Below are 19,864 nucleotides of genomic sequence, written 5' to 3'. Positions count from 1 at the left end.
AGCTATGACATCCTGTTGGCCTTACACAGTGACCTAGGTCTGGCTCATCCCACACTTGCTTTGGAGGACACAGTCTGCTCTAAGAGATCTGCATCTCCCCCATTACTCCCCACATTGGCCTCTCCTGAGACCATCTCTTTCACACACTGTCACACACCTCCCCTACCCTAGGACTCCTCATCGGATGAAACGAGCCTCTCCCATGTCCCAGGTGAGCCTAGTTAGGCTCCCACATTCACACACATACACACACCACTCCTACCCCAGGACTCCTCATTGGACGAAACGAGAACCTCCTGTGTCCCAGGTGAGCCTAGTTAGGTTCCCACATTCACACACATACACATACCACTCCTACCCCAGGACTCTTCATCGGATGAAACAAGCCTCTCTCGTGTCCCGGGTAGGTTCACACACACCCACACACTCCCAGTTGGAGTGGCAAGCCACTCTTGTCACCCTGCGAGCAAGCTCTACCTTGCTGCACTTGCCACTCTTTTGGTCCATTTTCTCCCTTTTTCCAGTTCCAGTGTGAGTAGGGACACGAGGTTCATCCAAATTGGCAAGCCACTCCTGCCGCCCCCAGCTGCTCTGCGTTGGATAAATGGTCATTCCCTGGGAGGTGATCAAGCTCCCCTTCTGTCCTTATGGGACACGCTTTCCTAGGGACCACCCTTACTGTGGTTCAGTAGTCTGCCTGCGCGCTGCTCCAGTGACTCTCCTGCAACTCCTGAGTGGGTTCCGTTTGCGTTGTCAAGGGAAGACTCTAAGACACGGGTGAGCTGTTCTCCTTCCGGGCTAAGTCTTACCCAGTGGTGCCAAGAGTCCCAAATCTCCCACATCCTGGGGCTGTAACCCATAGTCAAAGGAGACAAAAACCTGCCATCTCCAATCCCAGATGAGCCCCCAGAAATGCTGTGGGCCATCAGAGATAAGAGAGACCCAACAGAGTTCAGGAAAGGTCTTTATTAAAAGGTGATCACTGGCTCAGTTGGACTGGCATCCGGGAAAGTCTGAGCCCCGGACAAAGAAAGCAACCACCTTTTAAGCAGTCAGTGGCTGGGAGCTATGTGAGGCAGGAAGCATACTTACAGAAGTGAGAACAAAGGCAGTTGATCAGTCTTTTACATTTATTTATACTATATGTTCCACATCCCTGGGAAACCATGTTTCTGTATCAACCTTGTAACTTTGCAACTGGTCTAGGGAGGTGAAGCAGGAACTCGCTGAGCCTCAAGGAATGTGCAACTAGCAAGTACAGATAAGGCTTGTTGAGCACAGAAGGAAAAACAGGCAGTTAGTATTCTTCTCTAACTTAGACTACAGGTGGGAGCGGGCAGGGAGGCTGCCACACTACACTTAGCTTTTGAAGGAAAAAGTAAAAATGTCTTGTTTGTCTTTAATTATACTTGTAAAATTCATGAATTCCTTCTTCACTACCATGTTGGTCAGGCTGGTCTATCAATTCTTTAAGGATGTTGTTTTGCCATCTTCTACCATGCACTGAACCTAATGAGAAATCTGTTGCTATCCTTTCTTTGTTGCTCCAAAGATAATCTACTTTTCTGCTTGGCTCGTTTTAAGATTTTTCTCTGTCACTGATTTTGAGCAATTTTATTATGATGTACCATGCTGTATTTTTCTTCATACTTCTTGTTTTTTGAAGTTTGTTGGCTTTCTTGGAACTGTGGGTGACATGGTTTGCCCATGTCCCCACCCAAATCTAGTTTCTCTGAGGGGCATCTGCATGACTCAGGCACGTCCTGACCAGAGACGGCCAACCTCATCCTTGAGTTCCTCCTTTGATTTATCAGGCAGTGGCCCTGGCTGTTCCCTATATAGTGAAGTTCAGGGGGTACTCTCCTCTGAGTCTGACCCTCCGGAGGCAGCTGCTGGAGTGGCTTCCTGCCTAAGCCTTGCCAGAGAAGAGTAAATTGGAACATAAGGGGGTGGAGTCTCTAGCTCCTCTGGCAGGGTCTGTGGGACAGGTTTTTCCTGTTTTCCTTGCTTTTTCTCCTGGGCCTGTGCTTTATGGGTCTTTTCTATGGTTCCTTGTTTTGTTCGAGCCACTAGTCTTAACAATAATCTTCAAAGCAGGCTTGTAGCCATTTTGGATGGGTCTGATTGTAGTTCCCATAATCCCCACATGTTGTGGGAGGGACCTGGTGGAGATAATTGAATAATTGATTCACTGTGGTGGTTCCCTCATCCTGTTCCTGTGGTAGTTAGTTCTCATGAGATCAGAACTTTTTTTTTTTTTTTTTTGAGACGGAGTGTTGCTCTGTTGCCAAGACTGGAGTGCAGTGGCGTGATCTCGGCTCACTGCAACCTCTGCCTTCTGGGTTGAAGCGATTCTCCTGCCTCACCCTCCCACGTAGCTGGGACTACAGGTGCATGCCACCACGCCTGGCTAATTTTTTGTATTTTTTGTAGAGACGGGGTTTCACTGTGTTAGCCAGGATGGTCTCAATCTGCTGACCTTATGATCTACCTGCCTCGGCCTCCCAAAGTGTTGGGATTACAGATGTGAGCCACTGAGCCCGGCCAAGATCTGAAAGTTTTTAAAGTGGCTTCCCCTTTGCTGGGCACTCATTCTCTCTCCTTCTACCCTGTGAAGAGGGGCCTTCTGCCATGATTGTAAATTTCCTGAGGCCTCCCAAGCCATGCTGAACTGTGAGTCAATTACACCTCTTCCTTTATAAATTACCCAATCTTGGGCAGTTCTGTATAGCAGTGTGAGAACAGAATAATACAGAGGGTTTATAGTTTTCATCAAGTTTCATCTAAATTTCCAGCCATTTTTTTTAGTTTTTTTCTGTGTTCCTCTACAACTTCTCCTTTTGAGGATTCCAATTTTAAGTATTTTTGGCTACTTGAAGTAATATCTAATATTTGATAGTACAACAGTGTGATGATAGCTTTGTTAATTTTAAAATTCTGTTTTCTCTTTGCATTTTATTTTGAATAGTTTCTGTTGCTATGTTATTAAGTTCACTGATTTATTTCTGCAATATCTAATCTGCTTTTAATCTCGTAAGTGTATTATTCATCTCAAACATCATAGTTCTCACCTCTTCGTATCTCTCATGTCTCCACATCTGAAGTAAAGGTATAATAACTGTTTTAATGCATTTATCTGCTGAGTCTCACATTTGTGCTAGTTCTGGGTTGGTTTCAATTGGTTGATTTTTCACCTTATATGGGTCCATTTTCCAGCTTTGCAATGCTTAGTAATTCTCAATTACATCACAGATGCTGTGAATGTATCTTATTGAATGTTCTATATTTTGTATTCCTACAAAATGTTACTGGGGTTAAACCTTTCAGGTCTTGCTTTCAAAATTTATTAAGCTAACTTGGGTAAGTGCTCAGTCTAGGTGTAATGATTCCCACTACTTAGAGAAGACCCTTCTGTGTGCCTTATCCAGTGAACTATGAATTGGGTTTTCTCACATGGCAGGTGGAAACAGGCACTATTCCTTTCCCTGGTTATTGCTGGAAACCTTATCCAAGTAATATTTTTAAAGAATATTAGGAATAAGTTATGTTGCAGAATACAAAATCAATATACAAGAATTAATTTTTCTTCTTTATATATTTAAATGTTTCTTTATATTCATGAAAAGATTCATAAGATATTGCCTGGTGAGAAAAGCATGATGTTTTATAAGAGTATGATTCGATTTTTAAAAACAAGATACATGAATATGTATAAATACTAATATAACATTCTCAAAGATAGCTTTGAAAATGCAATATAGCAAAGTATCTGAAAAATAAATCAAGAACACAAATATATTTACAATAGCTATACGATGATAAGATACCTAGGAATAAATTTAACCAAAAAGGTTAACAATTCTTACACAGAAAACTGTAAAACAGTGATGAAATCAACTGAAGAAGACACAAATAAATGAAAGATATCCCATGTTTGTAGCTTGGAGGGGTTAATATTGTTAAAAATGTCCATAATAAGCAAAGGGATCTACAGATTTAATGAAATCTCCATCAAAATACCATTGAAATTCTTCAGTGAAATAGAAAAAAAATCTTAAAATTTCTATGAAACCACAAAATACTTTAAATAGCTAAAGCAATCTTGAGCAAAAAGAACAAAGCTAGAGACATCACACCAAATAACTTCAAAATATATTAGAAAGCTATAGTAACCAAAGTAGTATAATACTAGCATAAAAACAGAGATGTGGACCAATGGAACAGAATAGAGAGCCTAGAAATAAATTCACCCATTTAAAAATTAATTTTCAACAAAGGTTCCAAGAGCACACAGTGGAGAAAGGACAGTCTCTTCAATAAATAGTGTTGGAGTGGGTACACATGGAAATACAGGGGGAAATAATCAATACTGGGATTCTAAAAGAGATTACAGTGGGAGAAGGATGTAGATTAAAAAATTACCTACTGAGTACAACATTCACTATTTGGGTGATTGGGTACACAGGAAGCCTAAACTTCATCATTACACAATATATTCTTGTAGCAAACCTGCATATGTACCCCCTGAATCTACTACTTTAAAAAAACAAAATAAAAATAAATGGTGTTGGAAAAACTGTATATCCACATTCAAAAGAATAAAATTAGACCTTTATGTCATACCTTATACAAAAAAAAAAAAAAAAAAATCAACTCCAAATGTACTAAAGACCAAAATCTAAGACTTGAAACTATAAACTTGCTAGAAGAAAATATAGGGAAAATCTTTTTGATATCAGTCTGGACAATGATATTTTGGATATGACCTCAAAAGCACAGGCAACAAATGCAAAGACAGACAAATGGGATTACATTAAACCAAAAAGCTTATGCTCATCAAAGGAAATAATTAACAGAGGTAAGAGACAATCTACAGAATGGGAGGAATTATTTGCAAAGTATATATATGATAAGAGATGAATCTCCAAGATATATAAGGAACTCAAACAACTCAATATCAAGAAAACAAATAACCTAATTAAAAATTGGGCAAAGGATCTGAAAAGACATTTTTCAAAAGAAGACATACAATTGGCCAACAGGTATATGAAAAAGTGTTCAATGTCACTAACCATGAGGGAAATGCAAATTAAAACCACAAAGAGGTATCACCTCACTACTGTAAGAATGGCTATTACCATAAAGACAAAAGTTATAATAAATGTTGGTGAGAACATGGAAAAAAGGAATGGTTGATAACTACTGATGAGAATGTAAATTAGTATAGTTGTTAGGAAAAACAGTTTGGAAGTTCCTAAAAACATTAAAAATAGAATAAATATATGATTCAGCAATTCCACTGCTGGGTATATATCAAAGGAAATTAAATCAGTATGTTGAAGAGATATCTGCACTTCCATGTTTATTACAGCATTAGTCACTATAACCAAGATAAAAAATAAACCTAAGATTTCAATAGTGGATGAAGCAGTAAGAAAAATATAGTATATATGTGTGTATATATATATATCACCTATATAGAGACAGATAGATGATAGAGAGCTATAAATTGGAATACTATTCAGACATAATAAAGAAGGAAATCCCATCATTGGCAACAACATGAATGAACCTGAAGGACATCATGTTAAGTATAATAAGTCAGGCACAGAAAGACAAAGACTGTAGGATTTCACTCACATGTGGAATCTGAAAAAGTTGATCTCACAGAAGCAGAGAGTAGAATCATGGTTACCAGAGGCTGGGCAGTTGGGAGGGGAAGGTGTTAAGGAGATGTTGGTCAAAGGATAGAAAATTACAGTTAGATAGAAGGAATGAGTTCAAGAGATTTATTGTGCAGCATGGTGACCATAGTTAATAACAGAACATTATATTCCTGAAAAATGCAGAGTAGGTGTTGAATGCTCTTGCTGCAAAATAACTATATTAAGAAATGTGTATTTTAATTAACTATATTTAACCATTCCACAATGTATTTATTCTTCAAAACACCATGTACACAATGAATACATATAATTTTATGAATTTAAAACAAGCAAATAAATTTAAAAATGAAGTCAAATTTAGGGGCCTCTATATTAATGGCAAAAAAAGAGAATACTAAATGGATAGATGTGGTGATAGGTTGAGCAAAAGCCTTAAGGAGATTTTTGAAGTAAAGAAGCTTATATATTTTTTGTACTTTGATATAATATATATGGATTAAAATAGAAAACTAGATTGTATTTGAATTTTTAAAAATTTTATTACTTGATTTCTTTTTTATTATTTTAGATCAATCTTATACTTTATCAATGTAATGTGCTCATTTTTGGTAATGTGTGGTAAGCAAAGCATTAGAAGTACAAATTCGACATGCATTTTGAAATTAGAAAGATAAATATATAATATTCTTTTCCCTTGGTAATTCAAAATATATCACAAAATTATAGTGTTTTTATTTTTATTGCCTGGGAGAAGGAACTATTAAACATAAGATAAAAAATATATCAAAATTCATGACAGTGACACTAGATGAACTTTTACAATGTAAAAGGACAGCAAATTATTTTTTCTCAAAGGTTTTGGTAAAATTTAACATTGATAGGCCTTGTGTACCTGCCTAAGCTGTTTTGTAAAGCTTGTAGAGGCTTTGTAAAATATAGAATATTTCAAAAAATATGTATTTATTATATATGTATGAATAGAAGATAATTCAATGCTATGCTAATAAGGTCATGAGCTTTTAGTCAATTGTAGAAAAAAGAAAACACACTTGTCTTACTATTTTATTATAAATATGTGAACAGTGCTGCAGTGACTTGGCTTCTTGGAAAGCTTGAAATATTAAATATAAAATCTGTCCAAGATATAGAATACTTTAGGACTTATTATTTCCATTTTAGTAGGTGGCATAAGAGGATTGATTAAGTTGCTTTGGCAAACTTTGTCTATGCGATTCACTCTGACTCTCTTCTGGTGACCATCATGATGGAAGGAATGGCCTGGATACTGAGTTGAGTTCAAGTTTCAACTGCATCAGTATCTAACTGTACCTCTCATACAATTAAGTTTTCTCATACAATTAAGTTTTCCAATAAGGCAGTGAGAAAAGAAGTTGAAACAGATTTTTTTCTTTCTTATAAGCATTATGTCTATTTCATCCCTACATAGCCAAATGAGATAGAATGGAAATTATCCCATAGATTTGTTCCAACTCCCTACATTTAGAGAACTAGCTAGTTACAGGCATGGACTATTCTAATATTTATGAGAGAAGGACATCAACTCTCTTGTTTTACTAATAGTTATTTTTTGTTCTTTCCCTTTTTCTCTTTCTCAGACCACCTCTTTGCAGGTATAATATTGTACTTAAAGAAAAAGAGGAAGTGTTTCTTTATCTAAACGCGTGCACACCAAAGAAAACATAAGATGCCTTCTTCTATCAAATGCACTTGTTTATGAATTAACGGACTTGTAAACAAAACAATGCAATCAGTCTTTCTTTAATAATGCACTGTTCAATTTGAGATTCAGGTATTTCTATTTCTTAAAATAAATTGAGAATCAAAAATAAAGAAAATAAAAAAATGCATACAGTTAAGCATTCCAAATACATTCTGAAAGTTGTTTATTTCTGTCTACTTTTTCTGCTTCCTCATTTAATACTTATCATTGACTATTTACTAATAATGAATAAATGTCTTTTGAAAAATAGGCAAGTTTAGTGAATACTTCACTGTTTTCAACAGAAAATTTATTTTACTACTAAGGTAAATAATGAACACATTATTTTATTTGTAAATTTTCATTTGGAGAAATCACTTGCATTAATGTGAACCTAGTAAACATATACACTTATATAATCATCTACTTGGCATCATTTTTTGTCATTTGTAAATAATGGCTTTGTTTCTATGGAGTACAATAAATAACCTATGGGTGAAATACTGGTTCCATTACTTATTAATGGTGTGATCTTGAGTAAGTTAATTTATCTCACCATATCTCAGTTGCCCAAGTAATTTTTGTGAAAATTGTTTCTAATAAAGTATTTTGAGCAGTGTCTGTTCATAATGACAATAATAAAATGATAGCTAACTCTTATGTATATCACTGTGTTCCTGGAACTATTTAAATGCTTTATACATATTAATTTATTTAATCCTTATGAAAACCATATGCAGTTAGCCATATTATCTCCACAGATGCAGAAGCCAAGAGACAGAGGCCAAGCAACTTATCCAGAATCATGCACAGGACCAGAATTCAAAACTAAGATGTCTGGGTCTATATTCTTAACTCCTATGTTAAGTGAATTCCATAAGTTCAATGTGTGTTATCTGTTACCTCGATTTACAAATGATCACATTCAAAATCATAATCTAAATGTTCTTAGCATTCTCTAATTCCCGTGTTCAGTCCAGTAAATTCTAGTGCTGAGCTCTCTCTCACTTGTGTCTGAATACCTCAAGGATTTATGTGTGTTTCTAACACTCTGCCAACCACAGTCACAGCCTTTGTATTTTGATTGCCCGTTGAATTAGTTTGCTTGAGCTGCCATAACAAAATACCACAAACTAGGTGGCTTAAGCAGCAAAAATTTATTTTCCCACAATTCTAGAGGCCAGAAGTCCAAGTCAAGGTGTCAGCAGGCTTGGTTTCTTATTGACATGGTTTGGTTCTATGTCCCTACCCAAATCTCATCTTGAATTGTAATCCTCATGTGTCTAGGGAGGAACCCGGTGAGAGGTGGTTGCATTATGGCGGCTGTTTCTCCCATACTGTTCTTGCGATAGTGAGTGAGTCTCATACAATCTGATGGTTTTAAAAGTGAGTTTTCCTGTGCTCACACTTCACACTTCTGTCTCCTGCCACTTGTGAAAAAGGTGCCTGCTTCCCCTTCTGCCATGATTCTAAGTTTCCTGAGGCCTCCTCATGTGAGTCAATTAAACCTCTTTCCTTTATAAATTACCAGTCTTGGGTATTTCTTTATAGCACTGCGACAATGACTAACACGCTTATGAAGCTCTTCTTTTTTCTTTGCAGATGGCTGCCCTCTTGCTGTGACCTCACATGGTCTTTCCTCTGTATATGCACATCCCTGGTGTCTCAGTAAGTCTATATTCCCTCTTCTTTTAAGGGGACCAGTCAGACTAGATTAGGGCCCACCCTAGCAGTCTCATTTTAACTTAATCACCCACTGAAGGGCCCTATCTCCAAGTATAGTCACATTCTGAGGAATGAAGGGTTAGGGTTTTAAAATATGAATTTTTGTGGGGACACAATTTATAACACCTGCCATGATCTGTTAGTATCATAATGATGTATTTTGATAATAATCCACTTGAAGATGAATTGGGGCCATTGTTGGTGCTCACCTGGAAGTAGGTGAAGGTGCTTCAGGTATTAGAAACAGGTTCTACACAAAAATACATTCTACTTTTTCCCTTGGGATTTAAGCAGTGCTGCCTGTACCTCTACTGTCTGACAGATTTTCATTAAAACAGTTTCTTCAGTTTACATTGCAGCCCTTCCCTCCACAGTCCTTTCTCCAGTCCACAGAGATACTGTTTCTCTCTTCTCCACCACTTGGGCATCTACTCACAATCTTCATACATTATTTAACACACACACACACACACACACAACCTCATGCTATTTTACTGTTCTAATGCCCCCCATTAATTTTCCATATATCCCCAGAAGCTTTTCAATCTCACCCTGTGACATTAATGACACTTATGAAATGCACCGCAAATGTTACCAAGAGCAGAAATTTTCTTCCTGTCTGCCTGATTGCTTAAGGGCCTCCGGGTAACAAACAAGGCAGTAGTCAACCGTTTCATGTATATTAGAACCTGTTAACCGCCTAATGAAACTTCCTTGCCAGAGGTGATAACAGTCTTCCGGAATAACTCAAAGATGTAAACTTGTGAAATGTGTACATGTTGCCACACTGCAATATCTTAGACCACATGGCACATGTGTGTGAATGAGTGTGTTTGTAATGTATATTTTGTCTGTTTCTATATATAATGTATATTTTATCTATATATTATAAATAATATACACATAATATATACCATATAAAAAGATAATACACACATATACATTACATGACTGAAAACATGTATTTTATTTATTTTACTTTTTCTTTTATTATACTTTAAGTTCTAGGGTACATGTGCACAAAGTGCAGGTTTGTTACATATGTATACACGCGCCATGTTGGTGTGCTGCACCCATTAACTCGTCATTTACATTAGGTATATCTCCTAATGTTATCCCTCCTGCCTCTGCCCCTCCCTACAATAGGCCCGGTGTGTGATGTTCCCCTTCCTGTGTCCAAGTGATCTCATTGTTCAACTCCCACCTATGAGTGAGAACATGCGGTGTTTGGTTTCTGTTCCTGCGATAGTTTGCTGAAAATGATGGTTTCCAGCTGCATCTATGTCCCTGCAAAGGACATGAACTCATCCTTTTTTATGGCTGCATAGTATTCCATGGTGTATATGTGCCACATTTTCTTAACCCAGTCTGTCACTGATGGACATTTGGGTTGATTCCAAGTCTTTGCTATTGTGAATAGTGCCGCAATAAACATACATGTGCATGTGTCTGTATAGCAGCATGATTTATAATCCTTTGGGTATATACCCAGTAATAGGATGGCTGGGTCAAATGGTATTTCTAGTTCTAGAATTGCCACACTGTTTTCCACAATGGTTGAACCAGTTTACAGTCCCACCAACAGTGTAAAAGTGTTCCTATTTCTCCACATCCTCTCCAGCACCTGTTGTTTCCGGACTTTTTAATCCATTCTAACTGGTGTGAGATGGTATCTCACTGTGGTTTTGATCTGCATTTCTCTGATGGTGAGTGATGATGAGCATTTTTTCATGTGTCTGTTGGCTGTATGAATGTATTTTTTATATATATTATATATAGTATATATATATTATATATATATATATATATTTTGAGATGGAATCTCGCACTGTCACCAGGACTGGAGTACAGTGGCATGATCTTGGCTCACTGCTACCTCCGCCGCCTCCCAGTTTGAAGCGATTCTCCTGCCTCAGCCTCCCAAGTAGCTAGGATTACAGGCAGCCACCACCATGCCTGGCTATTTTTTTTTTTTTTTTTGTATTTTCAGTGGAGATGGAGTTTCACTATGTTGGCCGCGGGTCTCGAACTCATGACCTTGTGATCCACCTACCTCAGTCTCCCACAGTGCTGGGATTACAAGCATGAGCCACCGTGCTCGGCCTGTATTGTATTTTTATTAGTATTTAATTTATTGGTGCCCACAAGAAAAAAAAGAAAATACATTTTACAAGTAAAATCAAAGCACTAGTTATTAATCCCTGCACCTAGCCTTTTTTCCAAAATGAGGGCTGGTGTAATTGAATAACAATTAAACTGGGCTGGGTGCGGTGGCTCATGCCTGTCATCTCAGTACTTTGGGAGGCCAGCCAAGGTGGGCAGACCACTTGAGGCCAAGAGTTGAAGACCAGCCTGGCCAACATGGCGAAACCCCGTCTCTACTAAAAATACAAAAAATTAGCCAGATATCATTTCACGAGGCTGTATTCCTAACTACTAGGGAGGCTGTGATGGGATAATCACTTGAACCCCAGAGGCAGAGCTTGCAGTGAGCAGAGTTCAGGCCACTGCACTCCAGCCAGGGTGATAGAGCAAGATCCTGTCTCAAAAATAAATAAATAAATAAAATGAGCATGAACATAATTTATTTTTTGTATATTTCTCTATTGTTTTTCACATCAGGTTTCAATTTTTTTTAGAAACTTTTGCCATTTTAAAGATCTATTCCACACTCTTCTGTCAAATTCTCATTGCCAAAACCTTAGCTTTCTGAAGTTTTTTATTTTAGTCCCTGACTCCTGTATAGCACCTCTGAACCAATCTAGGGCATAAAGAAACTTGCTAAACTGAAGGCAGTAATCGAGGCCTGGCTGACTTTTTCATCTGCTGATTGCAGAGCCACAGTGCCTTGAATGAACATAAGACAGCTGTTGTAACTGAGTGAGTTACAGAAAAACACCACACGCTGAGATGAATCCAGGAATCCTTTATTAGCTGGCAGTGGAGAGATGGCTAGTGCTCAAAATTCTCTCGGCCTTGAAGAAGGGGTTAGATTTTCTTTTATACTTTGGTTTAGAAAGGAGAGCAGGGGGAGTCTAGTTAAAACAATCTTACAGAAGTAAAGCAGGCAAAAGTTAAAAGGATAAATGGTTACAGGAAAGCAAACAGTTCCAGGTGAAGGGGCTTTAAATCCATTACAAGGTGACAGACGCAGGGACTTTGGGTGCTATCAACTGGGTGAATTCCTAGGAACTGCAGATATAGCTTGCTACAGTATCTTATTAGTTAATTGCAACCTTGGATGTGCTGGGAGTCTGCTTGCACAAGTGAAGTCTTTGAGGAAGGGGGTGGGCAAGGGGCTGTAAGTGAAGGAGCCAAGATGGAGTCTGTCTGGCTCTCTCAGCTAAGGGAGAGTCAATTCAGGTTAAAACAAGGTTGGATATTACACAGTAACCAGGAAACTGTGATGGCAGGCCTTGGGTGAGATCAAGCCCTCTGCTAGATTCAGGTCTGACCCAGTGCAGTCTTAGTGGTCATGGCCACAGAGATGTTTGTGTCACTCCACTTCACTTTCGTGTGTCTCAGAACACACACACACAAACACACAGAAAGACTCCATTTGTTTGGGAGAAAGTAAAAGAAGAAGAGCCTCTGCTAGATAATTCAGAAAATTCTGGAAGATCATGTTGTCCAAGACCATCAAGGTAGTCCCTGTGTGAGCCTGCAAGAACCACAGTGTTACTGGGCTTGAGATGTCCCCTAAAGAAGAAAGAGCTTAGATCACAACACCCAAGTCCTTTTGAATATCTCTAAAGCCTTCCCAGGAACAATGACTACTCTCTGGGGAGAATGCATTTTCATTATCAAGGCTTTTAGGCTTTTAATTAAGAAACCAAAGAGCAGTGCCTGGAGCGAGGATGCAGGGACTCTGCATGACCCACACGCTTGCTCCTTTCCATCTGGTGCAAAAGACCCTGGAGTGCGAGTGCAGTGCCTGCTCTGAGTCACCAGCACACTCATCGTTTTACATAAAGAACTCCGTAAGTCTGTTCCAGGACTTTTTAGCCTAGACCTAAAAATTCGCAGCCCAGGAAACCCTAACCATTTTAGGAACCTGAGGGGTGGGCCAAGGGGATCTCACAGAGTTTGGTGCTGGCTGTGGGGCCAGAAAAGGGCGGCTGGGGCTTCCCGCAAGCACTCCCGGGATGCCGTGCACTGGCCCGAGGCTGGTTCTGCCTCCTGTCCTCGGTTCGTATGCCCAGCCATGAGGGGAGCCCCCCATTCAGGAGCGGTCTCTGGCTCCAAACGTCCATGTCCAGGCCCCTGGTGGGGCAGCTTCTACCCCACGGAGGCTGGGACTGGAGACATCCTGGAGCTCTAGGCAATCCTGGCAGCCACCTGCTTCCCGAAGTGGCTGCAGACAAACTCCTGCTTCCAAAACCTGGCACGGGTTGTGTGAGGCCTGGAACGGGGGAGGCGTACTTCGCAGGGTCCCTGGGTCAGATGTAAAAGCAAGGCTAACAGCAGGAAAATTGTTTAATTACCCTCTCATGGTTATCAAGTAAAATCATAGTCTCTTAGACCTATGTGTGACTGGAAGGATACACATTATAGAAGTGTATTTAAATGTAAATACATACATGCTTACTTTCCTTTTATTTACCTTACATATACGTGTATACGTGCGTATGTATAAAACATGCATGGTAAACCATAGTTAAGATTTCAAATCTCAGTCACAAAGATCTCAGAAGCAAATTACTATCCTTAAATTCTAAACGAAGATGTAACATTTTACATTCTTACAAATAAAACATTCTCTATTAGCATTTTACTTTAAAAACTAAGAACGCATTGTACTCTCTCAATTTCCATTTTAAATAATCACTTTCACTGATTCTATAACTTGCTACACCTTGAAGATTTCTAACAATAGCAGCTTATTAGTTTAAGCATTAGGGAGTTTGTTTTTAAATACAACCACTGATTAAGAAAAACTGCTCTACAGGACTTTCGCTATTTTAAAGTGTAATGATGTCTCTCTATATTTACTCAAGAACAGAAAGATGCCCGTGCAGATGCTTCCAAAGCAATTCAGATGAGATGGTCTAGAAATACAGTTTAAGACAATCACATTTTCAAGGGCAGAAGATCAAGACCAAATCCAGGATATTCTGAAAGTGTCACCTTATATTTAAATTATTTCATATATTTGAAATGTGGGTGGAATATGACATCCTTAAAGATAACCAAATAATGCATCACAGCCCTTAAAAACCCATAGCATATCTCTTTTGTTTTAAATACACTTAATTTTGTCACATTTTCATTTTATAATTTCAAAATTTCTAAAGCACCTAAAGCCTCAAATCGAGATAGAATTTGACTTTGGCAATTCCCAAGTCACAAGCAGGTTGTATGTCCACAGCTATGCGGAATGTGGTTTCTGATGGAAGCTTTTATGAACGCACATGAAATCCCTCTGGACTGCAAAGGCTGACTTAGCGTGTCTCAGAGTGAAAATACATACATTTGTGATGGACAACAGAACAGATACTAATTACTGAAACAACAGGAAAGTCTACAGCACTTCTCATACAGAACGAATGCAAAGTGTTTGAGGAAAAGTCTTTCCAACTGAAAATATCAGAGCTGATTTGAACAAAGAAGCTTCTGAAGAAAATCCTGGCTGCTTTATCAGAATTTTCCTCATCTGCAAGTGAAAATGGACCTCCTGCTTGCCCACTGAGGACAGGGAGAGAACAGGGTGGGATAACAGGCCTTCAAATGCTTCACAGGGGGAGAAAGGAAGACGGGCCAGCCCCGTACACCCATTGGCACACCCACACCAGCTGTGCAGATGACTCAGCTAACTGCGATGGCTGGGCATCTCAATGAGACAGCCGGGCACGGCTGACCTGCCAAGCGACAAGATGGCCAAGTTTGGGCGGAATCCCTGGAGGGTGGTCACTCCAGGGCCTCTCAGGTCTGTGCCCAGGAATCTGCATTTCCAAGTAGCCCAGGTGAGCTGCTGCCCAGAGGCCCTCACCAGTCATGGCTCACACAGGCAGTGGAACCCCGCATGCCTGCTCCTCCTGCAACGCCTGGCATGGATTTTCCTTAATTGCTGACACCGTGCTCCTCTACGCCTACTCTCACCATTGGTCCCGAGTTTACTGAACTGGTCCCGAGTTTACTGAGCTTACGAACAGAAGAAGAGAAGGTAACTACAAGGGAAAGCATCCACCTGAAACAGGACTGACCAAGGCTCGCGTCAGCGGACACAGCAAACGCAGCACATATCTGTGCATGGCTCACCATTCACAAAGCCCACAGCGGCGCAGTTTCCACTCGGAATGTCCGGTGGCTGTGGGCAGGGAGAGCACAGCTGTTTCCATGCTAAATACTTAAAGGTGTGAATTTTATTACATATAGAAAAATGTGTGTTTAGCGTACAAATGTGTGCATTTATGTCAAATACATGAAAACACATAATCCAGGTGTTTCGGTTCATACCACTGTAGAGACTTTTCGGTTTCTTTTCATACAACTGCCCAACTGGGGCCCAGAACCAACACCCGCCAGCTGTGTCACTGCATCTGTTGTTTTACTGTCACACACCAGCCCTACCCCACACACACACACAAAAGCCATGGCAATTAATAAAAAATTAATTTTACGTTATTAGACACAACTTGTGGTCCTCTTTGAAGAGATTGCAGCATGTGAAGGATTTCAAATACAACTATGTTCTGGGTCTCCTGATCTAAGGACCTGTCCACACTGGTGGCTTTAGCAGTGCTTCATGCAAACTTCCAGAAGGCCTGTGTGTCACGTCTAAGAGCAAACTAGAGTTCACGCCTCAGCACTGTGTGCCTCCTCTTTCTTCCATCCCACGGGCACCGTCTTCTCCTAGGGAGCTGGTGCTGTGCTCTGAGGCTCTGTCCCACCCGACAGAGCCTTGGTCCCTGGTGCCATTGTGGAGAACCAGCCTCCGTCTGTAAAAGTGTGTTGTGCAGAAAACAACTCATCCAAATCTGTTTAAAAACCACACATTTGCGACGCCTATAGGCCTCGGAAGGTGGAGGCAGACAGGTAAGGGCAGCTGTCGTGGGGGCTGAAGATCAAGGGCATCTGTCTGGTGATTGATGGGCGCTGTCTGCAGTGAGTCACCACACATTTAGCGAGGCTGTCTGGCTCCTCACCTCCGCCAAACCTCCACCCGTCGCGTCTGGCCTGGATTCTCTGATGCCTGCACGGTCTTCACCTGGTTCATAACTCAGTTCACAAAGGCCCCCATACCGTGGCAAGGATGGTGGTGGTCGCACCTGTGGCCATTTATCCTCTCTGCGTCTAGCTCCTGTCCCTGACACAACAGTACCTCTGAAGTCACAGTCTGGCCTCCCAACTCTCCCCTGTCCCGGGTTGCTTGGCGTGTTGCTCTGCTGCACACACCTCAGCAAATACTGCTGATTAGCCAGAATCACCCAGAAATCTCTTAATGTTGATTCTGGCTGCTTTTGTAATTTGTAATATTTGTACTTCTGGTGTGATCTGAGGAACAACAAATTTTAAAATTAGAGAAGATGTGGTTTTTATTCTCTCCTTTCTACTTGCAACCTTGAAAATTCAAGTAGCAGCAAGGGTTTGTTGAAAGTAACTTCCACCAAATAGAACCTATTACAAATGTACTACAGAGTGTCAAATAACCACACAGATGTAAAATAGAGATGCAGACACAGATATAAAATCCAATGGTTAAACCAAACTGACAAATGCTCGCCAGTTTGTAGGACTTCTAAAACTTGACATAAATGTTGGCTAAGGGATATAAGATGTTATGAGATGAGTGAGATGCTTGGCCTAGGACCACAGGCTCTCTCCTCTTTACAGCAGAAAATCCATAAGGAAGTCAAATCTGAAAGAACCAGGTACCGTTGAATGACATAATCAGTGATCCTTCCCATCCCTGGGCCAGCAGCGGTGAGTGCAGCCAGTCGTTCACCAACATCTATCGTCCATCCTCCAGGCCATGGCTACACTTTACTCCCAGGCTCCCTGCCATTATGTAGATTAGGTAAATCATGGCCACTCTCACCTTAAGCCTCCTCCCGCCAGCGTGGCAATCACCCAGCCCCAACCACAGCAAAGACGGCCGTGTCCTTGGGAATGCAGAGCAGAGGTCTGGAAGGAACCTGGATCCCTGAATACCTCATGGAGCAGTCACCAGCCTGGAACATCCTCCCTTATGGGTTTGCAAGACAGAACACCTCTTTGGTTCCTCAAGCTAGAATACTGCAGAGTCTCTGGTCACAGCATCTTTACCTACCTTCATCAGGAGCCGTTCATGCTCATCAAGACATGAGAACAAAACTGCAGTGGCACACTCACACACACCCAGAACGCAGACCACCTGCTGCTCACATTCATCGTATTAACATGAAAAAACCACCGTGGTGGATATCCTGGATGTGGACACTCGGCAGCTTTTTGCTGGAGATGCGCTTTGTGTGTTTATCGCACGACCATCTTGGCGTCAGGAGGGGCTGCGCAGATGGCAGCTGTGCACGTCACAGGGAGTCTCATTCACTCGCTGGACTCTCGGCCAGCTCCCAGCATCAGCGCCCGAAGGGTCTTCTCCTCCGGGAGCACGTGCTTGGATGCCACAGTGTCCTGTGGATCCATACAACCACGCTGTGTGCCCCAGGAGCTTAGAAAGTACCACTGCATCAATGCGTCCACAGGTGAGGCCGGGAGCAGAAGCCCACCTCAAGCAGATACGGTCCTCCATGGGGCTGGCGTCCAGACAGGAAGGCGGCTCAGCAGCTCTCCTCTCACTGTGGAACTTCCTAGGTCCCCACATGAACAGAACCTAAATAACACGCAACAAACAACAGGAGCGAGAACGCTACCAGCAGCTTCTGAGATGAGCAAGCTGGGCTGATCATGAGACACCTGACGGGGACGGTGCCAGAGCCCCTCCCAGTGACCTGTGAGGACAGCGCTGCCAGCATCTCCCCAAAACCAGCCCAAGTTGATTTAGACTCGAGGCTTCCCAGGAGTGGTCAGATCCATTCAATCCCACAATCTGAACCTTCTAGGCCATCTCATGGCCCTCATCTCACAGATGGAAACCAGGACACTACACCATAGACCCGGCCCCAAGCCCCCATTCCTTCTTCTACACCACACACCAGTACAGTGAGCACTTAGGGACTGGACATTCACGTAAAATACTGCTTAACTAAAACTTCTGATTTAGAACATGTTTAATTCCTACTCACAGGGCTGAAAGTGTTCTGTCCTAGGAGGCGGCAGCTGTAATTAAGCATGAGAGAAGAAGAAGGGATCAGAGTGGTGCCAAGTATTAAATATTCCTCTAAATCTATTCCTCTAAATCTATTCACGTCGCCATGCTCCTGTCACCTGTTTCATTTTCTGTCCTTAAAAGACACAATAGTTACTTTTCAAAATAGACAACCTGTTTTACTGATGCTTAGCTATAAAGTAGCGAGCTACGTATCCAAAAGGGAGATATGGGAAAACAGAAAGTGTCCACAAGCGATCGGGTGGGAGGGCAGCTGCAGCAGCACCTGGCTCTGTTCCGTTGTGAGTCAGCCACGTGAGCTGGACAGCTCACTTAGCCACTGAAATTACCTCATCTAAGATTTTGTTGCAGTTACTTTGATAAATTATCCCTCCTGCTATGAAGAATAAGGTAGATGGCTTTTTTTTTTTTTTTCCCATCAGAGTCTCGCTCTGTCACCCAGGCCGGAGTGCAGTATTACAATCATGGCTCATCGCGGCCTTGACCTTCTGGCTCAAGCAATCCTCCTGCCTCAGCCTTCCAAGTAGCTGGTACCCACAGGTGAGTTTGATTTCTTTGCTAATGAATTCCTAATTTGCTGCGTGGCGGGCCTGTCAGGGCCATCTGCCTGGATGTCCACCTTGCCGACCGGCTGTGTGGTCTCTAAGGTGGATGCACTCTGGTTGCCTGGACTCTGCATGTGATGCTTAGTCTCCAAGTCTGCCACTGTCTAAGGGACTGACAGCCCGGAGCATCCCAACGTTCCACTGCAAGCCGGGCTTTATTCCACTGGGTGACTCTGCTTCCCGTGACAAGATGCAGCACGTGAGCACAGATCAAAGGGTGTCAGCAACTAACCCATTCCCCAGGTACTAAGCCGAGGACCAAGGGTTTAGTTCCTTATTTGCTATAGGCTTGATTCAAAACAGCTTTCTGGGATCCTGGGAACAAACATCTCTAACTGGTGAGAATTCTTGCTTTAGTAACGGAAGAATCACCTAATGCCCACTTTGTAACTGCTGTTCTCATCAGAACTTGAGGCCAAAGGGAAAAATAAAAGCAGGGCCAAAATCGTGACATCCCAGTTTGCACAAGGCCAACCAGCCTGCTTGAGGGGGAGAAAGGAGCAGGATTTTTTAAATGCTGAGTTTTAAAAACATGGCTGTAGGCTGGGTGCACTGGCTCACGTCTATAAGCCCAGCACTTTGGGAGGCCGAGGTGGGAGGATTGCTTGAGGCCAGGAGTTCAAGACTAGCTTGAATAACACAGCAATATCCTATCTCTTTAAAAAGAAAAAAAGATTATTAAAATAGTAATAAAAAGGTTAATACAATAAATTACTATGTCAACATGGCACCCCCTGCTGTCAGACGAGGTGCACTCTCTGTGGCTACAATGAGGCCCGGAGAGAAATGTAACCGGCATCACAGGGAGGAAGGTCGACCCACGGCACTAAATCCTGTACAGTTTGTTAACCAGCATGAAGTCTCCTCCGCAATCAGACAG

The 19,864-nt window shown here is 41.4% G+C and overlaps 1 protein-coding gene across 4 annotated transcripts in view; it reads left to right on the top strand.

The window, feature by feature from the left end:
• Nucleotides 1-19,195, top strand: part of LIPI (lipase I) — a 115,997-nt gene extending 96,802 nt beyond the window's left edge. For 2 of the 4 annotated variants that reach the window (XM_031665663.1, XM_031665664.1), the window contains 2 exons: nt 8,989-9,054; nt 18,802-19,195. In XM_031665663.1, coding sequence (XP_031521523.1) covers nt 8,989-9,054; nt 18,802-18,952 — 217 coding nt within the window. In that variant the 3' untranslated portion in view covers nt 18,953-19,195. Of the gene's footprint in view, nt 1-7,282; nt 8,051-8,988; nt 9,055-18,801 lie in introns of those variants that run through there. The other 2 variants (XM_031665665.1, XM_031665666.1) reach the window with 1 other exon arrangement.
• The last annotated feature ends 669 nt before the right edge of the window (nt 19,196-19,864 follow it).

This window comes from Papio anubis, chromosome 4 (assembly GCF_008728515.1).
Source record: "Papio anubis isolate 15944 chromosome 4, Panubis1.0, whole genome shotgun sequence".
In the NCBI taxonomy this organism is placed as follows: Eukaryota; Metazoa; Chordata; class Mammalia; order Primates; family Cercopithecidae; genus Papio; species Papio anubis.
The sequence above is the reverse complement of the archived record's forward strand: the minus strand, read 5'-3'. Positions and strand labels throughout refer to the sequence as shown.